Consider the following 27,288-nt stretch of genomic DNA (forward strand, 5'->3'; position numbering starts at 1 on the left):
GCTGATCATTTTGTAAAAAATAATGATGAGAATGAGTAACTAAGATATTTTGAGGATATATTTTAAGACAAGGTAAAGACCTATTAGCAATAATGAAAAGTGGGATAATTTAGTAGAAAATGTCTTCCAATATAGATCTTTTATTGCAATTTATAAACATGATCCAATCTCTGACATCATTTTAAAAAACCCTGCATCTGACCCTACTATTCTTAAAGCTATTGTCCTATATTTCTTCTCACATATATGACCTAATTCTGAGAAAGGCTAAACTCTCTCCATTTTCTCACCTCCCACTCATTTCTCAACTCTTTGTAATCAGACTCCAGACACTTGAGAGAAAATGCTCTTTCCAAGGTCACCTCTGTTCTTTTTATGGTTAAAACCAATAGCTTTTTCCTTGGTACTCCATCTAAATTTGAATCCTCTGCAAGTAAATGACTGTTAATCATTCCCCCTCCCAAAACTCTTTTAATTCTATTGCCTTTCTTCTTTTAATTATTTCTGGTTTATCCTATTTGTAGCTTGCTTTGTACATATTTGTTTGCATGTTGTCTCAACCATCAGATTATAAACTTTTTGAGGGCAGGAAGTATCTTTTGTCAGTTTTTTGTGTCCCCAGTGCTTAGCAAAGTACCTGGCACTTAATAAATATTGATTGACTGGATACTCTCTCCTCTCTGGATTTTCCTGACACTATTCTTTTTTGATTCTCCTGGTCACCCTTTCTCAGTTTCATTTGAAACGTCATCAAAACCAACTCCCTCTTTATTTTCTACTCTCTCCACCCCAACTCCCTTCCCTGTATATCTGGACAAAGAACAATATATTTGAAAGAAAATGGTCTTCTGTTTTTTGTTTGTTTTTCTTTTTAAGAAAAGAATTGTATAACTACCATATTTTTAACGTTAATTATATTTTTCTTTGACCCTCTTCTTCCTTTCCCCTCCCTGACTCTCCAGGCTCTTCAGCTTCTTCATTGTTTTCCCCTGGATACACGATTAAAAGATGGCAGTAAGTATACCTGAACATGTGGAGGACACTTTAATGTAGGTTTTTTTTTAATTAACGGTTGCCTACATAAAAATTCACCGTTTATGTCTTTATTAGGTTTGTTTTGGCAGTCCCCAAAGAGGCCACCTTGTCCAGTCAAGTTTGAATTTAATGATCCTTTGTAAGTATTGGACCACAGATGTAATTTTACTTCGTTAAAATTCTTTTCTGCCTCATCAGTGGCAGGGAATTGGGTTCTTGAAGTTTATTCCTGTGGATCACGATTTCTTGCCAGTTATACCAAGTTTTAAGGGTTTCCTATACGGACCTCACATCAGATTTATTTGTCTGTCATACAAGGACCAGCCTATCCACATTTGGAGAGGTGCATTAAAGGCCACAGGGTAGCCTACTAACCAACTAACAAATACCATTTCCCTATGGTGTTAGGGTTATAATTTCTGAGGATGGTGAGATTGCCCACATCAGTGAAATCTTGAATTTTAAGTACAGTTATAATTTTTCATAATGTTTAATCACTAATCCCTTTATTGAAATATTTGCTATCAGATATATAAGGAATTATTGTTCTTAACTTGAAAATTATCTTTAGACTTATTAAGTAATTAGCTTTAACACTTCAGTATTTAAATAACAATATAACTACTCATTTAATGCCCCTGCTTTGGTTTCATCTGCTTTACAGGTTATTATGAGACCCAATAGGGATTCTAGAATCAGATTTCAACTCTGAAGATAACCTAAAGGTTATTTAGTCCAACACCTACTCAAATGTACTTGAAAACCTTTTTAGAACACTTCTTCTCAATTACTAACAATCTGTACTGAACCAGTAGTAAAGAATTCCATTTTTATGTATTTACTACTGATGTTCCTCTTACTGGTAGCCTTTTGAAAGTTGTACCATTAAGTAGGTAATCTGATATGCCCTCCACAATTAAAGGCTTCAGGATGGACTCTGTGCCTAATTAAGGTTGGAGATTATCATTACTGGGTTGGCGGTACAGTGATACATTTTTCAGCCATGGTAATTTTTATAGATTATAAAATAATTTTCTATGTAGAAATAATAGATTTCATTTTTTTAAGCTACCATAGAAATCTTTTGTACTTAAATAACGGGGCTCGTTTATGTATTTCAAATAAATTAAGAAGATTATAAAAAAAGATCATTGATCTAGGCCAGGTCTGCATAACAAACAGCCTGTGGACCACTTGCAGCCCACCAAAGCAGCCCCTGGGAATATGTTGTGCAGGCTGTTTTACATCCTCGTTGTCTACCCAAAATCTTTGGCATGGCCACCAGCAGCCCATGTGCCTCTTGTGCCAGCCTGATCTAGGCAGTATTCAAGAGAAAATTAGGAAATTTGCGTTTCATTTCTGTGGGGTTTGTTGTTGTTGTTTTTTGTGTGTTTTGTTTTTGGTGTTTTGTTTTGGTTTTGTTTTGATTTTTTTGGCTAGGCAGTGGGGTTAAGTGACTTGCCCAGAGTCACACAGCTAGTAAGTGTTATGTGTCTGAGGCTGGATTTGAACTCGGGTCCTCCTGAATCCAGGGCCAGTGCTCACCACCCAGCTGCCCTTGCATTTCATTTCTGAATCAATACTTGTATTATGTGAAGAAATAGTGTTTACCTCTTTACTAACCTGAACAATATAAAAAGAAGGTCAGTGATATTTTTATATTCATTAAAACTAGAAGGATGAGATTTTAGGTTTGTGGAAAAAATTAACTAATATGTGGATTCACCTGTTTATTTTGTTGGTGTTGGACATTGTTAAAAATTGAATGTACATTCTGGCTTCTATTTATCTAAAACTTCTTAATTCCTTTTGTCCCATATTTCTTTGTAGTTTTTATGTGCCCTAAAAATATCTTTTGTGGCCAGAAAGTTACATTCGTTTTTTGATCAGGCAGTTGAGGTTAAGTAACTTGCCCAGGGTCACACAGCTAGTTAAGTGTTAAGTGTCTGAAGCTGAATTTGAACTCAGGTCCTCCTGACTCCCAAGACTGGAGCTCTGTCCACTGCGCCACCTAGCTGCCCCTATGAAAGTTACATTCTTCATGATTGTTTTAAATCCTGATGTTATCTACCACACTGTAATACAAAGATGGCTTGATGTGGAAAGAAAAAAACCTGAGCCTGAATTTTGAGCATATCACACTTAACTGGTCTAGACCTCGGTTTCCTCACCTATAGATAACTTTAAAGGCTCACCTAGCTTCAAATCTATGATTTGTTTATACTGTTATTCCCTCCTTTGTTGGTTGCCACTAGTAAAATGAGGAATGTGAGAAAAGAACCCTTAAACAAGGAAATAGGTAAATTAAACAAATGTCTTATTTTTTCATGATTCAAATTGTGTCCAGTGTATTAAAAAGATTTTTTCTTCCCCTAAAGGCATATAGACTTAAAAACTGTATTTAAAAGAGAATGTTTTAGATTACAGTTTGTCAGGGCAAGAAACATCTCTTTAGGAAACTCTTATAAAATGGGATCCTTTCCTCTGTTTTTATGCAAGAACCCTATATAGGTGAGAACTCTGTTCTGTGTGCCTTTTTTGCAATTTAACTTGCATGCTTCAGCTTTTTTATTAACAACATTTTACAGATTGTCACACAGGAGTAAATAAAAAGCTTGTTTATTAATTTTGTCTTTGGTACTCGATAAGGCAACATTGATATTTCTAATGGGTTCTAATGGTTTTGCAGTGTTTTCTCAGTGGAAATTTTGTGATTTTGAAACTTATGAGCATCATGAGTTTTCTTGGTGCTTTAGAACAGATATATAATTTTCTTGTTTCCACTTATGACTATTTTGACTTAATTCTTTTAAACTTAAGAAAAGTATCATGCAATAAAAACATAATGCCCTAATAACGTAAAAGTTGATGATATAACAGTTGATGATGCAGCTTAACAAAAGCTGTATCAAATTGGGTTGTTAATATTACATTGGCATTTGACTAGGTTACTTTTTGTTTGTTTATTTTAACAGACACTTCAGTTTCATACACACTGCAGCAAAGCTATTTGCTACAATATATTGCATCCCGTTTACGGAAGAGGTGAGATGTTCTTGGAAGTACTACAAGACATTAAAACAGATCAAAACTTAATTACATGTCAGCTTTTCTGTAAATGTTGGTATCAACTTGGTATCAATGCTTCCCTTTTTTTAAAGAAATACTCTGTAATGTGTTGCATTGTTGCCTAGGCTTCCATATAAGGAGCTAAAAAGTCTTGTATTACTAAGCAGAAGTTGTAATATATTTACTCTGAAACTTAATAGTGAAATACAACTATCCAGTAAAAATTAGTTTATTGATTTAGTGGTATGTAATTTAATAAAGACAAATGTAAAATTGGCATCTTGGATTCAGAAAGGTAACTTCAAAAGTATGTGGAAAGGTAAGACCTAAGTATCAGCTCATCAGAAAAAAATGTAGGAGCTTAGTAAAACTACAGATTCAGTACGAGCCCCTTCCTAGGCTGATATCCTCCCAAGGCGTGGGGGGGGGGGGGCAGTGTTGAGGGGAGGGGGAAGGGAGACAGTCTCACAAAGTTCCTTATTACTGAATACTCTGTAGGTATAGGAGCAAATTATACTAAATGGCATAAATGAACACCAGTCTTCCTAAACTTCAGTAGTTTAACTGCCACTAATTATAAAAAAAAACTCAACACCTTATGTATTTTCAGTTGAGTGCTCTACAAAGTTAGATTATCAGTTAACTTACATGCACCTTCAATTTAAGGAACTATTGCATCATGGGGAAATGATTGTTAAAAATAAAATGTGAATATCTAAAATGGATACAGCATAATCTGATCATTTTGGTTCCACATACCTGAAATGCCATTGGATCTAGATTTTTGTTCATTTGGTTTTCCTTTTTTGGTCTTATTTTGGAGAGTCTTAGAATACAGAGATAATTTCAGGACTAGTTCTCTAACAATATGGTTAGATTTTGAGATACCATTTATTGAAATCATTTCTTTAAAATAGGACTTGTCCGTAGAAACTTTCTACAGTATACTTTCCAAATTAGAGATTCCAAGATTCAAACCTTCAAACAAGGTATGTTTTAAATATTTTCATATGTTTAGTTTTATTTCTAGCATGTGCTTTCCTGAAATATCCTTTGAAAAATCTCACAAAAGATTATTATTCATCCTTCATAGGGATTCTTCCATTTAGTCTTCCTTCATCTCCAACCAGAAAGAATCTCTCTTGTGATAACTTTTTCTTCTTGTACTTTCATATCATAAGGAATTTACTAAGGTTGAACTATTTATACTCCTACAAGGAAAGATGATATTTGTAACTCATGAAGCCTTTCTCAGTATTAGGGGAGTTGGAGAGAATATAGACAGAGGGCACAGGGTAAGTTGAATATGAAGGGATGATATCTAAAAAATTTAAGGAGTGGGAGAAGATTGTACTGGGAGAAGGAGAAAGGGAGAAGTAGAATGGGTTCAATTATACTACATGAAAGAGGCAAAAAAAAATAGTGGAGAAGAGGGGAGAGGTGAGATGGAATGAATGAACCTTACTATCTTTGGATTTGGCTTAAGGAGGGAATAACATACACACTCACTTGCGTATGGAAATCGATCTTACCCTACAGGAAAACGGGGGAAGAGGATGGGGGGGGGCGATAGAGGGGAGGACTGATTGGGGGAGGGGATAGTCAGAGGCAAAGCACTTTTGAGGAGGGAGTGTAAAAGGAGAAAGAGAATAGAATAAACGGAGGTGGGACAGGATGGCAGGAAATATAGTTAGTCTTTCACAACATGATTTATGGAAGTGTTTTGCATGACTGCACTTGTATAACCTATATTGAATTGCTTGCATTCTCAATAAGGGAAGGCAGGGAGGGAGGAAGAGCATTTCTAACTCAAAATTTTAAAAATGAATGTTAAAAAATTGTTTTTACATACAACTGGGAAATAAGATATTCAGGCAAAGGGATATAGAAATCTGTCCTGCCCTACAGGAAAGTAGAAGGGGAAGGGGATAAGAGAAAGTGGGGAGTTGATAGAAAGGAGGGCAGATTGGGTTATTCAGAATGCATGTCCTCCTGGGGTGGGAGGAGGGTTGAGATGGGTAGAAAATTTGGAACTAAATCTTGTGGGAGTGAATGTTGAAAATTAAAAATAAATTGAAAAATAATTTTTAAAAATTGTACATATTTTACAGTTAATTATGTGCATTTTTATCCACCCCATAATCTGTTAGCTACATGGAAGCAGTTTTTTTCTTTATATCCTCTAGCACCCAGAAAAATGGCAGTGTATAGAGGAGGCAATAAACATATATTGACTGTAAGCAAACTCACATTCTGTCACCTTATCCTTCAAAGGTGCATTTTAGCAATTTCTGCCATTCACCTTATTTCCCATAGAGTTTTGTTTTGGGTATAGGAAAGAAAGAAATTGACATAGAACTGTAGGCTAATGAGTTGCATAAATGCAAATTGTTGTCAAACCTGTTGAATAAATAAGTACTTGTTGAATGAATCTTCCATGGCTTCAGCATGCAAAGATTCCCAAAGAGTACTGATGGAAAGCTCTGAAACTGGATGAAAAGGTTTGTGTAGTTACTGTTCCCACCTCTAGCATCAAGGAGAAACTGGAACTTGCCTTGTATAAAAAACAAAAAAAATGCCTGCCCACATTGTGTTTAATAGGGATTTTGTTACCTTTTCTTATGAAGTGAGAGGCAGCAATTTTCATGTCTTGTGTGGAGAGCTGGCCTCGGTAAAAACCTAGAATCTTCTAATTCCATTGCCGTGCATTGTGTAAATTTGAGCAAGGCATTTCGCCTCATTATACCCCTCTACAAGTAGCAGTTCAGATACCTTGCTGGGAATCCCTATATCAGTGAAGTAACAAGTCTAACTGTTCTGCTTCCCTTTAAAAATAATATGTCGATATTTGCTTTAGATTACAGCTTGCAATGAATGGGTTTACACTAATTTCTTTTCTCTGTAGTTTTATTTTTTAACATAAAAATATATAGATAACATATATAGTGGGAGCCAACTTCAGACCAAGAAAATGATGGCGTTAAACTGAGTAGCTCTGTTTCCTATATAAATTTAGGTTGTGCAAACAGATGAGACTGCGAGGAAACCTGACCATGTTCATGTCAGTAGTGAAGATGAGAGGAATGCTATTTTCCAATTAGAAAAGGCCATCTTGTCCAATGAGGCTACTAAAAGTAAGGAGACTGTCTTTATAAAAGTAATTTTGACTGTGACTTTTTCTTTAAATAGTACTGTATCTACACAAAAGAGAAACACAGGATTTTATAAAGTAGGTTCGGTAGCTATTAAAATGATTGGGCAACAAGGTGACGCAACAGATCAAATGCCAGGCCTGGACTCAAGAAGACCCATCTTTTTGGGTTCAAACCTGGCCGTAGACACTTCCTAGCTGTGTGATCTTGGGCAAATCACCTAACTCTGTTGTTTGCCTCAGTTTCCTCACTTGCAAAATGAGCTGGAAAAGGAAATGGCAAACCATTCCAGTATCTTTGCCAAAAAAACCCCAAACAGGGTTATGAAGAGTTGGATGTTACTAAAACAACAACAAAAGATGATTATAACAAATCCATCTCTAAAATATTGTAGAGAACTGAGTCAAATTTATAGGAATACAAGTCATTCTTCAACTGATAAATAATCAGAAGTTATGAACAGGCAGTTTTCAGATGAAGAAAAAAAGTATATTCGTGTGAAAAAAATGTTCTAAATCACTACAGATTAGCGAAATGAAATTAAAACAACTTTGAGATATCACTTCACACCTGTCGGATGGTCTACCATGACAAAATAGGAAAATGATAAATGTTGAAGATGTGGGAAAATTAGAAAACTAACATATTGTTGTTGGAGATGTGAACTGATCCATCCATTCTGGAGAGCAATTTGGAACTGTGCCCAAAGGGATATAAAAATGTGCATACCCTTTGACCTAGCAATACCATTTCTAGGTCTGTATCCCAAAGAGATCATAAGAATGGGAAAAGGACCCATATGAACCAAAATATTTATAGCGCATCTTTTTGGGGAATGGCTGAAAAAGTTGTGGTATATTAATGTAATGGAATACTGTTTTATAAGAAATGATGTGAATATTTCCTCAACTAAATGTTTTGTAATTTTAAAAAAGATATCACTTAACAGTCTTCCAACTCTGTGATCAAATATAACCATGTAAGTTTTTTATTTTCTATCCCCCAGTTTCACTGACCTTGTAGTGAAATATCTTTTAATCTTCTAGTGAAATATCTTTTGATCTTCCATATAGTTTTACCTCTTCCTATGTATATTTAATAGATATATCAGAAGCTGCCTACTTTTTTCCCCTTAAACGTTAATTCCTGCTTGTAGAAGTTCACAACACATTTTGAAGTCTTTCTGAGGAAAACAAAACAAAACTCAGAACACTGTAAAATTTTTCAGTGTACAAGACAATTTTGTATCTTTAAAGTTGGAATTGTTAATGGCATGATGCTGCATACTTCAGCCTCAATATTTTCCCATTTGTCACAGTCTTGTTTACACATCTGACTGTACCATGTGTTATAATAAAAAGGAGAAATTTTGTATAAGAAAAAAATAATGAGCCAGCAGGTTTAAGAAAGACTTAGGTGAAACTGATGCTGAGTGAAGCAAGCAGAATCCGGAGAACATTGTACACAGTAACAGTAACACTGTGTAATGATCAACTGTGATAAACTTAGCTCTTCTCAGCAATGCAGTGATCTAAGACAATCCCAAAAGATTCCATGGAAAGTGCTGTCCACACCCAGAGGAAGAACTATGGAGTCTGAATGCAGATCAAAGCATACTATTTTCTCTTTTTTGTTTTTCTCTTTCTCATGTTTTTTTTTTGTTCTGATTCTTCTTTCACAGTGTGACTAATGTGGAAATATATTTAATATCATTGTACATGTATATGTAGCATATATCAGATTGCATGCCATCTTGGGGAGGGGGTGGAAATTTGGAATTCAAAACATTATGAAATTGAATGTTGAAAACTAAATATAAATAAGGGGAAAAAACAAATCCATCATTCACTTTTAAACCTTAACTGAATTCAATAATTCCAACACTTTTTCTGTCAAGGCAGTTTAAGGAGCTCCAATGCACTAATATAACAATTTTCTATCCCCATAGCTCTACGTATTTTGCCTGATGAGCTGGTAAAGGGTACTAATTAAAAAGTGACTGAAATCACATGAGGTTGTACCTTAGTCAGTTTCCTTTAGGAAACAAACATATCTAGATCTGTTCCTACAGATAAACTCTGCCATATTGATGCTTTAGGTTAACTCTGGTTAAGAGTACAAAGAAAAAAGTACAAATTTCATCAGTAGTGATCTAAAACGTAGACATTTTAGTGAATCATCAGTTGTAGACGAGAGTCTTGTATCATTGTTCCTTTATTCCTGATCTTTTTGTTTGTTTGTTTTATAAGTAATTTTTTACAGTGGAAAAAGCCCCTCACATGTAGTAGTCAAGTGATCATAAGCAAATTACTCAACTTCAACTTCTTCGTCTATAAAATGGAGATGACAAAAATAAGCACCACCTACCTTATCACTCTTGTGAGGAAAGTACTTTTGTAAACTGTATTTAAGTCTGATGTTATTATGCTTGACTCTTATCCTTTATTCACAGGATTTTGATATTCAAAAGTCCACCACTTAAAGCATATAGACGAGGCCACATTTTTAGACCATTTACAGTCTTAATAACTTTCAACTCTTTATGAGTAGTAAACATCCTTTAGAAATGCATCTAAAATGTACTTGTTCGCTCTCCATACCCCTCCTTTTTTAAAATTTTATCAAATTTAGAGCAGTTTGCTTGAATTCTGCTTGTTGACATAGTGTGACTACATTTATTTAATTATTGTAATATTTAGATTAGAGATACATCATAGCCTAATGGATACAGAGCTGGTATCTAAGTCTTGAACTTGGGTTCAAGTCTTGCTCTAAATAAAACACTTAACCTTACCCTCTCACTGCCCCAGGCAACTTCAGCTGGAAATTGCAGAGAAGGTCGCAGTGTACAGAGGAAGTTTCCTCATGATATACCAATGAAATCATAGGTCTGCTTTAAAAAAAAAAATAGGTGGCATTTGCTCATGTCAGCACACAAATCTTGCCTTTGTATCTTTTAGTAACTGCAATTCCTGGCTTATCTCCCACTTTGTCATTTTTTCTTCAGTCATCTTAAAACAAAACAGAAATCATCAGGGAGGAAAAAACCATCAGTTGTAATCGTTACTTTTAAAATGTGGGCATCTGGTTCAAACTTTTTTTTTCTTATTTTTAATCAGATGACCTTCGGATGGTGGTACTTTCATTTGAAAAAGATGATGATAGTAATGGGCACATAGATTTCATCACTGCAGCATCCAATCTTCGAGCCAAGATGTATAACATTGAACCAGCTGACCGACTGAAAACAAAGCGCATTGCTGGGAAAATAATCCCTGCTATAGCAACATCCACGGCTGCAGTGTCTGGTTTGGTGAGTGTCTTGATCCTCTCAATGAAAACCTTTCTGACCATGACTTATTTTTAGGAAGGATGAATATAAATATTATCTATTATAGAATTTAAATTTTGACTGAAAACATTTCAACATTTTCATGTCGTTTTGGAGGTGTGGAGATGTTTTAGAATGATAGAAGTGCTTCATGTACTGTAACTGACCTAACCACAACTCGGTATCAAAATGATAAATGCTTTGCTTTTAAAAAAAAAAAAAAGAATGTGGATGGGGATGCAGTAAATGGGAGTGAAGCATCAAAAATAGTTCTGAGGTGCCTAGAAGGTATTATCCTTAACATTAATAGGGAAGTCTGGGAGAACAATGGTTTTGGAGAAGATAATGAATTTGGTTTTGGACATGTTGATTTTGATATATCCTGTAGACAGCTGGTGATACAGTTCTGGAGTTCAAGAGAAATACTAGGGCTGGCTATATGAATATGGGTCAGCTAAATAGAAATGATCATTGACCCCATGGGAACTCATTAGTTCACTTAGATCAGCACCCTAATTTACTACAAGTAGCCTCTGTTTTCTCAGCATAAAGTAAGGGTCTCTGCTGTAAGCAAGGTGATTGGATGTGATATGCAAAACTTGAAAAGAAAAAAAAAAGTTTTGAACAGTCTTTAGTCATTTTCAAGAGGGAGCTAGTCAATTAGAGAAAAATAAAAGGATTTTCTTGGCAGTTAGGCCTACTTTGTATTTTATTACAGATTTGTAAGCCATTGAGAAACAAGAGATAAATATACATATTACATAGAGTACTCTTGTTTATCCAGCATTGTAGGAGGAAGAAAATATATGTCATTCCAGATAATGATCTTCTTTAAGTAGTGAAACTTTAATCATTTTAGATGAATTTTTTTTTCTAGAATATATACATTATTCTGTCCTCTGAAAGAGTGTGTTCTATGGATCCACAGTCTCATTGATACGGTCACTGCCTCTAACATGCGAAGTGCAAACTATCTACGTCTTCTAATCTTACGTGACTGGTTTCTATCCATGTCTTTCCTTAAGTCCTTCACAGTGCTATACCTAACATGGTGGAGGCCTTCTTCTAGATTTCATTTTTTTTCTTAATTGTACCTGTGATTTCATTAATATAGGAAACTCTTTCTACCAGAGCAGATCAACATTTATGCCACAACTTAACAGAGTAGTGAGCCTGGGTCCTGAAAATATAAATGACTTGCTTTAGGGGTCACACAGCCAGAATGTGTCAGAAATAAGACTTTAACTTACATCTTAATTCTAGGGCTCTCTGTCCATTATGTCACACTGCTGCCTCCCTTCAATCATCTTTTTTTTCTTTACGCATAATTCTAAATTGCTTTCTGGAACATTAGGACCAATTTACAACTCCTCTCTGTGGCACATTACTGTGCCTATCTTGTCACAACCCATCCAGCATGGATTTTTTTCCTTCTTTTGTAAACTTTGATGATTGGCAAATACCAACTCAATTTTAATTTGTAGCTCTCTTATTAGTTCTTTAAAGGAATCTTCTGTGTAGTTAATAGTTTGCTTTTTTTTTGAGAACTGGGGTTTTTGTGTTTAATATAATTCCATATGTTTTGAATAACACCAGAACTATTTGATATTGATTTAAAAAATAAGTAAGTAGGCCAGTGGTTCAGGCTGGACAAGCAAGATGTAGAAACAAAGTATACTAATGAATATTAGTGTTAGTAAACCCCAAAACCCCATGCACTGTGCTAAACACTAGGGATACAAACACAAGCGAATAAAATAGTCTGTGCTACAAAGCAGCTTGCATTTTGATAGGGGATGACAATACTAATGGAGAAAGAGGTAGTCATTAAGTAGTCAAGGAGGAGTATTTTGTACAGGGGCATGAGAGGGCTGATGATTCCGGTAATGGTGGTGTTGATTTGGTTATTGTTCTCAGCTAGGGTCAGAAAGTATGGCAGTGGAGGTGGGGGTTATTCGTACAGCTGTATTGTATATAGGTGGAAGTAACATAGTGGCTCTGCATCTGGGAAATGTCAGGTGAATACTCACCATTCCAAAAGCCATACAAGTTATTTAGCAATTGATTTTGTTTTGTTTTCTGAGAAATGCCTGAGATGATGTATGGGAAGAATGCCAAGTAATAGGGATCATAGTGTATTATGAATTAAATATTAGATAATATTTAATCAGATCTATTTCTTATATCCAGATTGCATTGGAGTTGATCAAAGTTGCTGGTGGCCTTCCATTTGAAGCCTACAGAAATTGTTTCCTTAACTTAGCCATTCCAATTATAGTGTTTACCGAGACAGCTGAAGTTAAAAAAATTGAAATCAGGTATGTAACAAGTAGTTTAAAAAATCAGATTCTTCTGTATTCTGAAATATAGTAGAATCAAGCATAATTTACCTTTTTCCCATGTAGAAGGAAATAGATATGCCCTCTACTGTCATTTCTTCCACTAAATCCCATTTTATTCTTTGAAACTCCTAAATAGGTAGAAATTTTATTCCTTTGATTACCCAACAGCACAGTCTGTATATATGACATAATTGAGAGCAAATTTAATTGTACATTATTGTTTTCATTATTTCATAGGTAATAATCATATTTCCCCCACCTACATATAGTGTATGATATAGAGCTCTAGACTAGGCCTGTACAACATGAGGCCTGCAGGCTATATGTTGTGCAGGTCTGCTCTAAACTAAGAATCAATAGACTTGGATTCTAGACTTGGCTCTTTTGCCAACCAGCTTTGTGACCTTGAGCAAGTCACTTAATTCTCTGGATCTTACTCTCTTCAAATATAAAGTGAATTGAATAGACTAGATGTCATCTAAGACCATTCTAACTCAAAATTATCCAATTTTGAGTTTCCAATTTTTTTCTCAAAATAAAAAAAAAACCTGCATTCAATTTTCTTAAATCCTTTTTCATAAGTCAGATTTTAAACATTTTAAAACATTCAAGAAATAGCCTTTCTTTCTCTCTTACATTCATTTTTATTTATTAACAAAAGATAAGTATTGCCTACAAGCTGGACCTTGTTGTATTTTTATTAAAAAGAAGCAAGATAAACATCCTACACATTTTTCTTTTTAATAACAGAAATGGAATAACATTTACCATCTGGGACAGGTGGACTATTCATGGAAGAGAAGAATTTACCCTTTCAGATTTCATAAATGCTGTCAGGGTAAGACCTTTTATTTCTTTTTGATTCATTCTATTGGGAAATTGAGGAATAGATAGCATCTTCTATTGAGAGCACTTATCCTCACTCTTTATGCTTCTTTTTCTCTATAAGATTCAAAAGTAAATAGTTTCAGTTGTGTTGCAGATAATCTTCAGTAGTTATCTTGCCTTTGCCACAAATCTCTTAATTTTTCAAGAGAGTTGGACACTGTGGTTAAGTATTTGGTCACAAGGATTAAATAGTTTTAATGTTTAAGATAACTACACATTGATGTGGTCCATTTTTTTAAAAGTTTTTTTATCTTCACAGGAGAAGTATGGAGTTGAACCCACAATGGTGGTACAGGGAGTCAAGATGCTTTATGTTCCTGTAATGCCTGGTCATACAAAAAGATTAAAATTGACGTGAGTATCAAAACGTTTAACCCAAAGATCCACCAGGATTAAAATCCTGGCTTAGATCTTTATTAAGCAAATGAAGATTTTCTAACACCAGTGCAGTTATACCTAGAGTATGTCGGTATATAAAAGTATGTTGGCACACCTTAAATGTCTTAATAATTTTCCATATTAGAAGTCAGTGTTCAAAGAAGCAATAAGCATCTTGCCCCTATAAAGCTCATTGACTTTCTTAAAACAAGATCCCTTTCTAAACTATATGGTGAAAAAAACCAAATGGAAGAATTAATTTGTAATTTACAGAAGTGTCTGTTTTGGTAGACCAGTTAAATTAGCTTGAATTTTTTCATTACGACCAGCCTTAATCAAGGTTGTTTCAATTTTGATGACTTTCTCTTTTACTCTCTTTTGTCACATTAGGAGGAAACATACTATCTTCTTATTTCTAGTAACTAACAAATAAATGCTATAAAAGAAGTTGCCACATCTCTGTAGGCTCAGTACTATAAATGACTGAAGTCATAGGGACAAAAGCAATAAGGAGCCAAGAGTCTTGTTTTGGGAAGGTACTGACCCATTCAGATTTGCACCCAAAACTGCTGGAACTAATTAAGTGGGTAAAAGCCTGCAGACTTTCGTTGTTAATTTTTTTAAAAAATTTAACTAGTTAATATTCATTATTGGCATTAGCAAAAAACATTCAACCAATGGTAAATTATATAGTTGGTGGAATTAAAAAATTACTACAAATAATTCACAACAAAGAGATGTCTGTGTTCAGTTCAGTTGACCAAATATTTGAATGTTTATTATGTGCCAGGCATTGGACTAAAGCATTGGAAATATGAAGTCAAAAAGGAAACAGGCCCTCCCTTTAATGATTTTATTTTTCTGGGGCTTATACAACATAGAATCAGTCAACCAGTATTTATTCAGTATGTGCCTTGTGCCCAGTACTAAGCTGTAAGAATATAAAGAAAAAATGGAATAGTTCCTGCCTTCAAGTTCATATTCTAGCAGGAGCCAACATGTATAGAAGATTGTTTTGTCAGGGGGAACACTGCCAGTTGTAGGGAAACCAGGAAAGACTTTATGTAAAAGGTTGCACTAGGTTGTATCTTGAAGTAAACCAGAGATTTGAGGAGGTAGCAATAAGGAGAGAAAGCACACCGAGCATAGAGGGCGGCCAGTGCAAAAGCCTGGAGAGGGAATGTCCTGTTTGAGGAATAGTAGGCAGACCAACCAGTATGGCTACACCACCGATTTTAGAAAAGGGAGTAATGTGGAAGATTAACCTAGAAGCACTGTGAAATAGGCAGGAACTAGAGACAGAAAGTCAAATTAGAAGACTGTTAGAATAGTTCAGGGATGATAATTAGTGGGAATGAAAAGGAAGGGATGGATGCAACAGTACTTGATTTGATTGGATATGACAATTGAGAGATTTTTTATTTTTTTAATCCATTTCGAACTTAAATGCAAAAATGAAAAAAAGCATTTCCATATACACAGCACAACACAAAAAGAGGATTCAGTATGAAACCATGAATCTCCATTTTTCAGAGTTTACCTTTTTTTAAACTGTAACAAATACAGTTTTACATTGTTCTCAAAACTACCCTGCTTTTCTGCGTTTCCTTCTGAGTTTTCTTTTGTTCTCTGCTGAGGACTTTTTAATTTTACTTTTCTCCCTCTGTCTTTCCCTCCCCACCCCTCGCTAGAGAAGGCCATCTGTATTTTGGGGTATGTGTATGTGTTTATATGTATATATATAAACCAATATATATATGCTTCTATTATCAGTTCTTTCTCTAGAGGTGGATACCATACTCCTTCATAGGTCCTTTGTAGTTAATTGAGTATTTACAATATTCAAAGTAACTTAGTTGCTCACAGTTGTTATTCTGAAGAATATTGCTGTTACTGTAGGTAGTGTTCTCTTGCTTCTGCTCATTTCACTTTTCATTATTTCATGCAAGGTTTTCCATATTTTTCTAAAATCGAACAGCTTTTTTATAGTACGGTAGTATTCCATCACAATCATGTGCCACAGCTTGTTTAGCCATTCCCCAATTCATGGCATCCCCCTCAGTTTCTAGTTCTTTACCACCACAAAGAGAGTTGCTATAAATATTTTAGAAGATAACAGGGTTTTTTTTTTTCCTTTTTCCCTGATCACCTTGGGAAACAGACCTAATAGCGACATTGCCAGGTCAGAGGATATTTTTATAACTTTTGGGCCATGACAATTGGAAGATTGAGAAAAATAAAAAATAAACACCAAATTTTCAGATATGTAACTGAGTGAATAGTAGTGCCATTGACAGAGGAAGTAGATTTGAGGGGCAAATAGTATGTTGCTTTGGATGAGTTTGAGGTGTTTATGGAACATCCAAGAGACAAGAAATGTGGGTCTAGCAGTCATCAAAACTGCTTGGTACTGGCTAAGAAATAGGGAGGTGGATCAGTGGAATAGGTTAAATATGCAAGACACAGTAGTCAATGACTATAGTAATCTATTATTTGATAAACCCAAAGACCCCAGCTTCTGGGATAAGAACCCACTCTTTGAAAAAAACTGCTGGGAAAACTGGAAAAGAGTATGGCAGAAACTAGGCATAGACCCAAATCTCACACCATATACCAAAATAAAGTCAAAATGGGTTCAGGACTTAGATATAAAGGCTGATACCATAAGTAAACTGGGAGAACAAGGAATAGTTTACCTATCACATCTATGGAGAACAGAAGAATTCATGACCAAACAGGAGATAGAGAACATTATGAAAAGCAAAATGGATAATTTTGATTACATTAAATTGAAAAGTTTTTGCACAAACAAAGCCAATGCAACTAAGATTAGAAGGAAGGTAGAAAATTGGGAAAGAATTTTTACAACCAGTCTTTCTGATAAAGGCCTCATTTCTAAAATATATAGAGAATTAAGACAAATTTATAAGAACACAAGCCATTCCCCAATTGATAAATGGTCAAAGGATATGAACGACAGTTCTCAGATGAAGAAATTAAAGCCATCTATAGTCATATGAAAAAATGCTCTAAATCATTATTGATTAGAGAAATGCAAATCAAAACAACTCTGAGGTACCACATCACACTATCAGATTGGCCAACATGACAAAACAGGAAAATGATAAATGTTGGAGAGGATGTGGGAAAATTGGAACGCTAATACATTGTTGGTGGAGTTGTGAAATGATCCAGCCATTTTGGAGAACAATTTGGAACTATGCCCAAAGGGCTACAAAAATGTGCATACCCTTTGATCCAGCAATAGCACTTCTAGGGCTATATCCCAAAGAGATCAAACAAATGGGAAAGGGACCCACATGTACAAAGATATTCGTGGCAGCTCTTTTTGTGGTGGCAAAGAATTGGAAATTGAGAGGATGCCCATCAATTGGGGAATGGCTGAGCAAGTTGTGGTATATGAATGTAATGGAATACTGTTGTTCTATAAGAAATGATGAACAGGCTGACTTCAGAAAAACCTGGGAAGACTTATATGGTCTGATGCTGAGTGAAGTGAGCAGAACCCAGAGGCCTTTGTAACAATAGCAGCCACGTTATGCAATGACTAAGAATGTTAAACTGAACCCTTCTCAGCATTACTAGGATCTAAGACATCTCCAGAGGCCTTGGGATGGAAAATGCTGTCCACATCCAAAGAAAGAACTGTGGAAGTCAAATTGCTGTCACTTATTTTTACCTTAAGTTGAATTTTGTTTCAGCTTTCTGATGGTTCCTCCTATTGGTTTTAATTTTTACTTACAACTTCACTAGTGTGAAAATATGTTTAATGGGTATGTTTAAAAAAAAAAGAAAGAAAGAAATGTGGGTCTAGCAAGTTTGGAAAATAGACCAGGGCTGAAAATATAGAATCCCCTGTATGGAAATAATAAGTTAAAAGCCATAGGAGTAAATGTGATTGCCAAACTAGAGAATACATAGAATAGAACTAAAGCTAAGACCATGGGGAATAATCTTCCCTTACAATAGCAGAAAGTAGAAGAGCAGCTAGCAAATTAGAATTAACTAGAAAAGCAGGCGTAATCAGAATCTCAGAGTTGAAAAGGACCTCAGAGGTCATTTTAGTCCAACTTGTACAAGAATCCATAGTAATAACTACTGACCTTTGTATAGCCCTTTAAGGTTACACGTGGTCTTCCATGCTTTTCTTGAAGACTTTTAGTGATCTGGAATCCATCCCAAGGCAGCTTATCCCACTCAGGATAGCACTACTTGTGAGGAAGTTTGTGAAGTCAAAACTAAAACTGTATCTGATATATCCGCCTTTGGCTCCTAGTTCTAATCTTTGGAGCAGAAATGTCAAATCTTCAACCAGTTTGCTGGAGACCCACCAGATTATAATTGGGAAATGTTTAATAAAATAAACAAAAATAATACAGCATAGATAATGTTCATTTGTGATTTTCTAAGTCAGTATGCAGCTGGCAGGGATTGTTTCTATTTGAATTTGACACTACTGCTTTAGAGCCAAACTGGACAAATTAATCCTTTTTCCCCTGACTGCTCTTTAAATACTTGAAAACAGTTATCATGCTTCACCCTTTGGAAAAGGATAAGGGGGGGAATATGCTGTTACCCTAGGGCAGGCCTACACAACATAACAGTTTTGTTGTGCAGGCCTGCCCTAGGGGAACTTTGCATAGTCAGTTTTGCTGAGGATTTGCATTTTTGCTGGCTGCCCAGAATCCTCTAGAGGGCTTCAAACAGTGTACTGTAAGTGGTCCATGATGTTGTGCAGGCCTACTTCAGGAAGATGGTTATCAGTAAAGTCATATGCTTCAAATTCCATTTTATTTCCTGAAGAATTCATTGGTGACCTTAGAATAGTGTCTGTAGAGTGGTGATGGACAGATTGCTATAGGTTAAGTAGTTGTATGATAAAGGAGTAGAGACAGGCTGCTTCTCATAACAGTTCCTCAGTGAAAGAGAGGGGAAAAAACTACGGGAGATCATTTGGGTAGAAAGATAGAATAAAGAGAGCTTTTTTGTTTTGTTTTTAAGAATTGTTCATCTCTGAGTACCTTTACAGGATTAATCTTTGATTTTTCTTCATAGAATGCACAAGCTTGTGAAACCATCAACTGAAAAGAAATATGTAGATCTTACTGTATCGTTTGCCCCAGAAAATGATGGTGATGAAGATTTGCCAGGACCCCCTGTAAGATACTACTTCAGCCACAGCGATTGACAACAACAATTTTAAAGTCACTCCAGGACCACTTCTTTGGATAGGAGTGTACTTAACTTGAGTAACTTTTAAAAGTCACAGTATGGTACTACGTACTTCTCTTTAATGAAGCCTTAATTTAAAAAAGAAAGAAAATTCAGTAGGAAACTGCACTGAAGAACTGTAAAACAGAATTGAATTTATTATACACTTGGCCTGATTCTCTTCATGCATTGGTTTAGTCCCAGGAATGTCAGTTACTGAACTGGAATACCATTTTGTGACATTTACCACAACAGAAATGTATGTATTATCCTGGGCGAATGAAAACAGGAAGAATATATTTATCTGTCATGCTTTTCAGATGCAAGCAAGGTGTAAGGAAGTGACAACGATCAAGAATTTAAAGTCTTACAAAATGGAAACAGACAAGCTGCTTCTTGGAATCTTTTTTTTTATAGACTTTGAAAATTTGAGACATGTTGTTTATGTGTTTATTCTAGTGTTTGTTTTGTTTCAGTACCTCAGATGATTAGGCTTTGAAACTCAAGCACCAATTATTTTGTGGATGTCTTAGAAAAAATACAGTTTATAATTGTGCAGTAAAAAAAAAAATAATTCTTTTTATGAGCAGCACTCTTCTGCTTCTTGTAAGGGGTTTTGACCAGTCTGCTACATCATCATCCATCATCATCATCATCATCATCATCATCATCATCAGTTAGTATATTTATCTGCCCAACCCATAAATCAGGCCTTCTGTTGAATACACCAGCTTATGGACTGTAAGATGAGGATCGGGCAAAGTTCCATATTAACCTAGATGTTATAATTATGCTAATTTTGACAATTGCCTATAGCCTACTTAGAGATGAAAGGGAGTTGAATGGAAAATATGACTAATCCTGGTTCTTAAAATGTCAGGTGTTTTTTAATGGCTTTTTATTTGAAATTCACTAAATCTGATTTCCTCTATAGCCCATCAGTCTATAGGAGGTTTAAAAGAAGAGCATCCTTGGAAAGGAATGGAAAATAATAGTTAAAATGTAATACTTTTAACATTTGTTCTGATTATGAAAAGAGAATCTGTTATCTCACTGCCTATTCCCAAAGACTAGGTGGACTGGGGTAGATTTTTTTTACAGCCCTAATCAACATAATCCTTGTTTGTTGAGACCTAGCAGATATAAATACAGGTACTGTCTTTAAATGATGACTTATTCAGTATTGTAAAGTCTGTAAGGTCAGTAAATGATTGTTAATTTTGGAATTATAATGCAGTCTAAAGCAACTAACAGTTTATAACATCATTGCAGTCATTTTGCCGTTGTTTCCTTCCTTGCTACCCTTAAATTTTGTTTGGTTTTTGTTTTGTTTTGTTTTGTTTTTTTTGCTTTCTCCAGTTTATCAATATGAGAAGACTTCAAGATGCCAAGTATAAAAATACCAAAGATAGCTATTAAAACCTGGATTTTGTATCAGATTTAGCTCATGTTGATTCCCAATTTAGTGCATTTAATGAGGGATATTTATTTCCTCTCTTTATACCTCTTATAAATTATTTAGTTGATTTTGCTTGTCAGAAAGATGAGTATTTTTTTCCCTTTATTTTAGGTTCTGATCTCATTAAAATATCCATTTTGCCAGGTATGTGAGCAAAAAATTCCTATCACTACCTAAGTCTCTATTACTGACTGGGGCAGGGTGATCAAAGAAAAACTAAAAGTAATTAATTGTTTTTAAAATCATCAGTATTTGCCACTGTTCATATCCTATTGTTTTCTAGTCCAAATGAAATAACTAAATTTTCATATTTTAATATATTCAGGGGGAGTCCAAAATCCTCTGACTTATGTTGTCCCCAGTCCTAAACTTTAAAATAAGATTTTATCCTTTATGCTACTCTCAAATTGGTTATGAGATAGTACTGAGAATTTTACAGGAGTTAATTTTTGCAATTAGTGGCTATTGATACCCATGCATTTATTTATTTGTAATTTGAAGGCCTTAGGGGTTTCCATTTCATGGTTTCTTTAGGAGTAAACATGGAACCTTTCTATCAATGCATACTTTAGGGGTGTCAAAATGCTTTTGTAGGTATAAGCAAAATTAACAGTGTTAAGTTAATTTTATGGTTATAACTGTGTCCCTTTAGAGACAACCTGTTCTGCAAGTTAGTTCCAGTCTGATCATTTCTACCCCTGCTGGAAAGCCGTTGTGAGCTTCCAAGTGTTCTTCCTTTAATTGTACATGTGTGCATTTCTGTAGTGTGAGATCTACATACATCAGTGACAAATATCAGGTGTAAAGATGGATAGCATGATTTGTACAGGACCATCAGGTAATTTTTTTACTTATTAAAATAATTAAATTCATAAAATGGGTATCTTTTGTTGAAAAAATAAGATATTTCTATGTCTTGGTCCATCGTTAATGTAGGTTGAATATCATTTTGTATTCCATGATTTATGCAAGGTTATCTTCTCACTTCTGTGAGAAAAATCTTGAGATTAAATGTGCTCACAGGAAAATCCTTAATTAGGGGATCCTGGAGCATCATTGCATGTTCTTCCCCATTGGAAATCAGGGTGGCACAAGTAAGCAGTGAAGGAGCATCAGCAGCAACTTTTGTTTTGTTTTGTTTTGTTTTTTCAAATTTTTCTTTAGTTTGAATTTTTTTTAATTAGTTAATTTTGATTTATCAGCAATCACTTCCATAAGCTTTTGAATTTAAAATTTTTCTCCCCTTTCCTCCCCACCACCCTTCCCAAGATGGCGCACAATCTGACAAAAGCTATACATATACATTCCTATTAAAGATATTTTCACATTAGTAATGTTGTAAGTAAGAATTAGAACCAATAAGAGGAACTACCAGAAAGAGGAAACAAAATTCAACAGAAGAAAAAAAAATAGCCAGTAGTATGCTTTGATCTGCATTTAAACTCCATAGTTTTTCCTTTGGATGTGGATAGCATTTTCTATCATGAGACCTTTGGAGATGTCTTAGATCCTTGTATTACTGGAAAGGGTTAAGTTTATCAATATTAGTCATCACACAGCCATTCTCCTGGTTCTGCTTGCGTCAGCATCAGACCATACAAGTCCTTCCAGGTTTTTCTGAAGTCAGCCTGTTCATCATTTCTTATAGCACATTTCATACATTTCATTTACATTTCATATACCACAACTTGTTCAGCCATTCCCCAATTGATGGGCATCCTTTCAGTTTCTAATTCTTTGCCACCACAAAAAGAGGTGCTATAAATATTTTTGTGCATGTGGGTCCTTTTCCCATTTGTATGATCTCTTTGGGATATAGCCCTAGAAGTGTTATTGCTGGGTCAAAGGGTATGCACATTTTAATAGCCTTTTGGGCATAGTTCCAAATTGTTCTCCAAATGGAGCATTTCACAACTCCACTAAGAATGCATTAGTGTTCCAATTTTCCCACATCTTCTCCAACATTTATCATTTTCCTGTTTTGTCATGTTGGCCAATCTGATAGGTGTGATGTGGTACCTCAGAGTTCTTTTTGTTTGCATTTCTGTAATCAATAGTGATTTAGAGCATTTTTTCATATGAGTATAGATGGCTTTAATTTCTTCATCTGAGAACTAACTACCTGTTCATATCCTTTGACCATTTATCAATTGGGGAATGACTTTTATTCTTATAAATTTGAATTAGTTCTCTGTTTTAGAAATGAGGCCCTTATCAGAGACAGCAGCAGTGGTTTTGAAGATAGTACCAATAGTCCTAATTCTACTAGTTGGGAAATCTTTAGTTTAGAGTATTATGGTTCAAGTTCATTTTAAGAAGTTACCTTTACTTCTGATCCTCACAAATTGTACCAGTCAGAATATCTGAGAGTGCACACACAAAAAGACAGAAATGTACAATTTCTGATTCAGTGGAACGATATTGGGCCTTGGCAGGAGAAAGGCCTGGTTCTAGTCCTGGAGATGCTACCAACTCTGTGCCTTTGGGCACCTCACCCCATTAAGACTTGAACTAAGCACCTACTGGATGCCAAACACTGCTCATTGGTAGAGGGATTCAAAGATAAAAGAAACTGTCACTGCCCTCAGACTTAAATTCTACTCTTGTTCAGAAAAAAAAATGGTGCTGATTATAAGACGAAAATAGTAGTGGCCTCTATTGACTCCCTCTGGTTCAAGGCAGATACTGTCTTATTTGGATTATATAGTGCCACACAAAGGAATGGTGTGGAAAAAAACACGTATTTTTAGTGAAACGACCTGTGTTCAAATCCCAACTCTACCACTGCAATTTTATGTAAATAGTTTCAGTTTCTGTAAAGGGAGTCATAGTGACATAGCTGACGATTAAAGTCAATTGCAGGGGCAGCTAGGTGGCACAGCGGATAGAGCACCGGCCCTGGATTCAGGAGTACCTGAGTTCAAATCCGGCCTCAGACACATAACACTAGCTGTGTGACCCTGGGCAAGTCACTTAACCCCATTGCCTAGCAAAAAAAAAAAAAGTTAATTGCATCTTTAAATCAATTATGATGATGATGGTGATGATTCATCCACTTGTATTAGCTGACACACTTTAATTTTCCTTTAGAGATGGCTCTCTTAGAGGGGGTGGGAAGGTCATATTGAGAAAAGTAGGTGATACAAAAACAAGATTATTTTAAAAAGGCAATAATTTTTCCTTAGAATGCCTTGGATAAGATAACCCCTTTATCACTTCAACTAGCAGAAGAGGAGCTTTCTTGGGATCAACAAATCAATAAAGGACTCAGAATCTGCCTTCTAAATATTTTTGATGTGGCAGTATAGCATTTAAAATCCAGAAACGAAATAAATAACCTGGAAAATACCATGTTTATTCTTACTGTCTACATTTTTTCCCTAAAGTTTTATAGTTAAAGGTTTTTCAGGTTTTTTTTTTTTTGCATTTTGTGTAATCCAATATTTAATTTGTAACCTTTGTTCTGCTTTTTTTGCCAGTAGTTATAGTTTATGATGTTCTTTTATGAGGCCTATCTCCTTTACCAGGATGGTCATAAAAACAATGCAACATTTTATCAAGGACCTACAATATGCCAGCCCCCAAAGATATGAAGAGCAAAATAAGAAAGGCTTGGGATCTGTTACACTAGGAAAAAAAAATTCTGTTGCCATTCCCCTCAGGACCATCATTTATAGGCCCTACCCCTTCTCAGTGTGTCAGTCAGGATTTATGGAGAATTTTCTGTGTGTTAAGTAAAATACTGCCCATCAGAGTGATGAAAGTTCTAGATGAACTAGACTGGTTCTGAACTACCCACAATTATGGCTCTTTTTTTAGAATTAATCAAGCAATTAGTGTTACCCTGGTTCAGAACTGGAGGCCCTTCAGAGGTCATGCAATCCAAACTCCACTTACAGTATGAATATTTTCTATGAGATCTCAAACAAATAACCATCCAAACTTTCTTTGAAGGCCTCCAGTACCTGGGAATGCATTACCACCCAAAGAAATGATTCTACTAATTAGGAAACTTGTTCTTTAATAAAGTTCATATCTACCTCATAACTTCACACCTATTATTCTACCCTTTTGGGCAGAGCAGAGAACAAGTTTATTCCCTCCTAGTGAAAATCCTATGTATACTTACAAGTACCTATTCCACCTTAAGTCTTCTGTAGACTAAACATCTTAGTTTTTTCAACTGAATCCTAATGGTGTGGTTTTCAATAATCTTTATTGTCCTGCTCTGGATAGGTAATTTGTAGATGTCCTTACTAAAATATAGCATCCGAAACTATACACAGTACTTAAGATATTATTTATGTTTATTTTTGTTGCTCATACTATTAACTCAGAACTCCGCTGTTTCTCAAGATGTACCTACTGCACTCAGTACACTGAATGATTTTAAAATTTCATCCCTTCACACCATCACCACCCCAAAGAATTTCCTTGCTCTCCAATGCTGTATGTCATCATTTTTAAACTCACAGTTTTATAACTTTGACTACAATAAATGGTTGATTTTTTTTTTCCAGTAGCTTCAGTCCTCCTCTGATCATCACAATAGAACTTGGGAACCGAAAAGCAAGTAGAATTTAAGACGTCCATCTAGTAGAATTCAAAAGTGCCTCAAATTGTGAATTTGCGCCACCTGCAAATAACTTTTTAGAGAGCTTTGCAATTTTAGATTCCATTACCAGTCTCTCCATTGCCCTCCCCACCTTATAAATGATTCCATGCCATAAGGTAAGAAACTATAGATAACCTAATTCTCTAATGTGACATTAGACATGTCAAAACATTCAGTCTCAGTTATCTGAAAAATGAGGCAGTTGAATTAGTTGATCTCTGAAATACTTTAACACAATGAGTCTGAAATCCTTTGAGATGATAAAATAAGGGAAAAATATGCAAAGTAGGTAAGGCCCATTTATTTTAAATAATGGAGACAGGGAGCTATGGTCCTCTCACCCTGGTTAAAATGTTTTTTCATCTTAATGATCAGATGCTTCCCTATCTGGTCAATTAAAATGTTTCTACTTGGAAAGTTCAAGTTCAAATCAAACTTCACAGCATAGGAACTACCATAGTTTAAAGAAAATCTTTTGGGAAAATGGTATGTGGAAATTCATATAGACTAACCAAGCCCCCACAAAGAGAGTATTCAAAGTTCATTTACAGAGATTAATGTCAGCTTATAAAAGCATGTGGAAAATGTGTGCATCCCCTAAAGACCCTTCATAGTAGTATTCTGTATCATCCTTGTAAGAAGATAACTCTACCAAGACAACATTCTACATGTATAATGCTTGGGTGTAACTTTTTGTCACCCAGAATCAGAAGACACCAAGGAATTTCCTTGCAAGAAAGAATTTTTGAAATAGATTTTCCCAAGATCAGGCAGGCTGATTTATAATTTTATTTTAGTCAGTGTCCACTTTTTTCTTCCATTTCCTTCTGCTTTCTCATTTTATTGGATTCTTAGCCTGGAAATTCTGTTGAAGAAAAGTTGAGATTAGTCAGGAATAATAACCTAAAGAAAAGGACAGAATAGTTTTCAATATCAGTTAAGTTCTTGGCTCCCAAACTTATTTTTTCTATTTCTTTAGCATATTCAAATGCCACTTTCTTTTCATTTTATTTAAGACATTGGTTTTTCCTAAATAGGTCATGCTTTGGAAAGCAGATTATTTTTCTTCTTGAATTGACATGGCATATAATTATATAGCATTCATCTTGGTTACAAATGCTAACCATATCTTAAGAGGCAGACTGAACAAGGTGTAGAGGTAATTGTATTTCTAGGCACTGTTTCTCTGGGAATACAACTTTGTAACCCTAAATGGAGAGAATCCAGGAAATTAGGAAGACCAAAGGAAATCACAAGGTCCAGGAAACTGAACTGTGCTAAAGGGTAAATATAATTCAAACTAAAAATAGAAATGAGCAGTACTCCATGGCTATCCTATAGGTAACAGTGACTCTAGATTATTAGAGTGACTCTGTATTACTAGAAGATATATAAGCTGACCTTCCATCCTCAAGATGAAACTGATTACTTTTTTTTTTTACTTTGGGAAAACATTTGGGAACTTGAAATGTAGATCACCCATACTCTAAAGGAGCTCTCAATTTAGCTCTCAATATTTCTGAAAGGAAAAATAAAAATGTATTTCTCACCATTCAGGTAATCATTCACATGAGGCCTAACAGCATTTTTGACCACTGGTCTCACAAGAGGTTGCTCTTGCCTCCATGGGGAAATTTTGATTGGTGAGTCTGCCTTTGTATGTCCTCAAGGAGCAAAAAAAAAAAAAAGGAGAGAAATAACTCGACACCCTCATTTTCTTGGTGCTATATTGTCAAGTTTTCTAAATAAAAACATCAGGAGCAATGAATGGCTGTATTTTTGATAGT

At 35.1% G+C, this 27,288-nt stretch overlaps 2 protein-coding genes across 6 annotated transcripts in view; one reads left to right on the plus strand and one right to left on the minus strand.

Annotated features, from left to right (window-relative positions):
• The window catches only part of UBA6 (ubiquitin like modifier activating enzyme 6), a 79,278-nt gene extending 55,044 nt beyond the window's left edge, over positions 1 to 24,234 (plus strand). For both annotated transcript variants that reach the window (XM_020999834.2, XM_020999835.2), the window contains 10 exons: positions 963 to 1,014; positions 1,111 to 1,174; positions 4,011 to 4,080; positions 5,022 to 5,093; positions 7,121 to 7,238; positions 10,376 to 10,569; positions 12,778 to 12,905; positions 13,680 to 13,767; positions 14,077 to 14,171; positions 19,272 to 24,234. In XM_020999834.2, coding sequence (XP_020855493.1) covers positions 963 to 1,014; positions 1,111 to 1,174; positions 4,011 to 4,080; positions 5,022 to 5,093; positions 7,121 to 7,238; positions 10,376 to 10,569; positions 12,778 to 12,905; positions 13,680 to 13,767; positions 14,077 to 14,171; positions 19,272 to 19,404 — 1,014 coding nt within the window. In that variant the 3' untranslated portion in view covers positions 19,405 to 24,234. The remainder of the gene's footprint in view (positions 1 to 962; positions 1,015 to 1,110; positions 1,175 to 4,010; positions 4,081 to 5,021; positions 5,094 to 7,120; positions 7,239 to 10,375; positions 10,570 to 12,777; positions 12,906 to 13,679; positions 13,768 to 14,076; positions 14,172 to 19,271) is intronic.
• A 2,041-nt stretch (positions 24,235 to 26,275) lies between these two features.
• Positions 26,276 to 27,288, minus strand: part of STAP1 (signal transducing adaptor family member 1) — a 52,489-nt gene continuing 51,476 nt past the window's right edge. For 3 of the 4 annotated variants that reach the window (XM_020999812.2, XM_020999810.2, XM_020999809.2), the window contains 2 exons: positions 27,052 to 27,165; positions 26,276 to 26,366 (listed from right to left, as the gene is read on the minus strand). In XM_020999812.2, the coding sequence (XP_020855471.1) occupies positions 26,353 to 26,366; positions 27,052 to 27,165 (128 nt within the window). In that variant the 3' untranslated portion in view covers positions 26,276 to 26,352. Of the gene's footprint in view, positions 26,367 to 27,051; positions 27,166 to 27,288 lie in introns of those variants that run through there. The other variant, XM_078148796.1, reaches the window with a different exon arrangement.

The sequence above is a fragment of the Phascolarctos cinereus genome, unplaced genomic scaffold (genome assembly GCF_003287225.1).
Source record: "Phascolarctos cinereus isolate Bilbo 61053 unplaced genomic scaffold, phaCin_HiC Scaffold_9;HRSCAF=440, whole genome shotgun sequence".
In the NCBI taxonomy this organism is placed as follows: Eukaryota; Metazoa; Chordata; class Mammalia; order Diprotodontia; family Phascolarctidae; genus Phascolarctos; species Phascolarctos cinereus.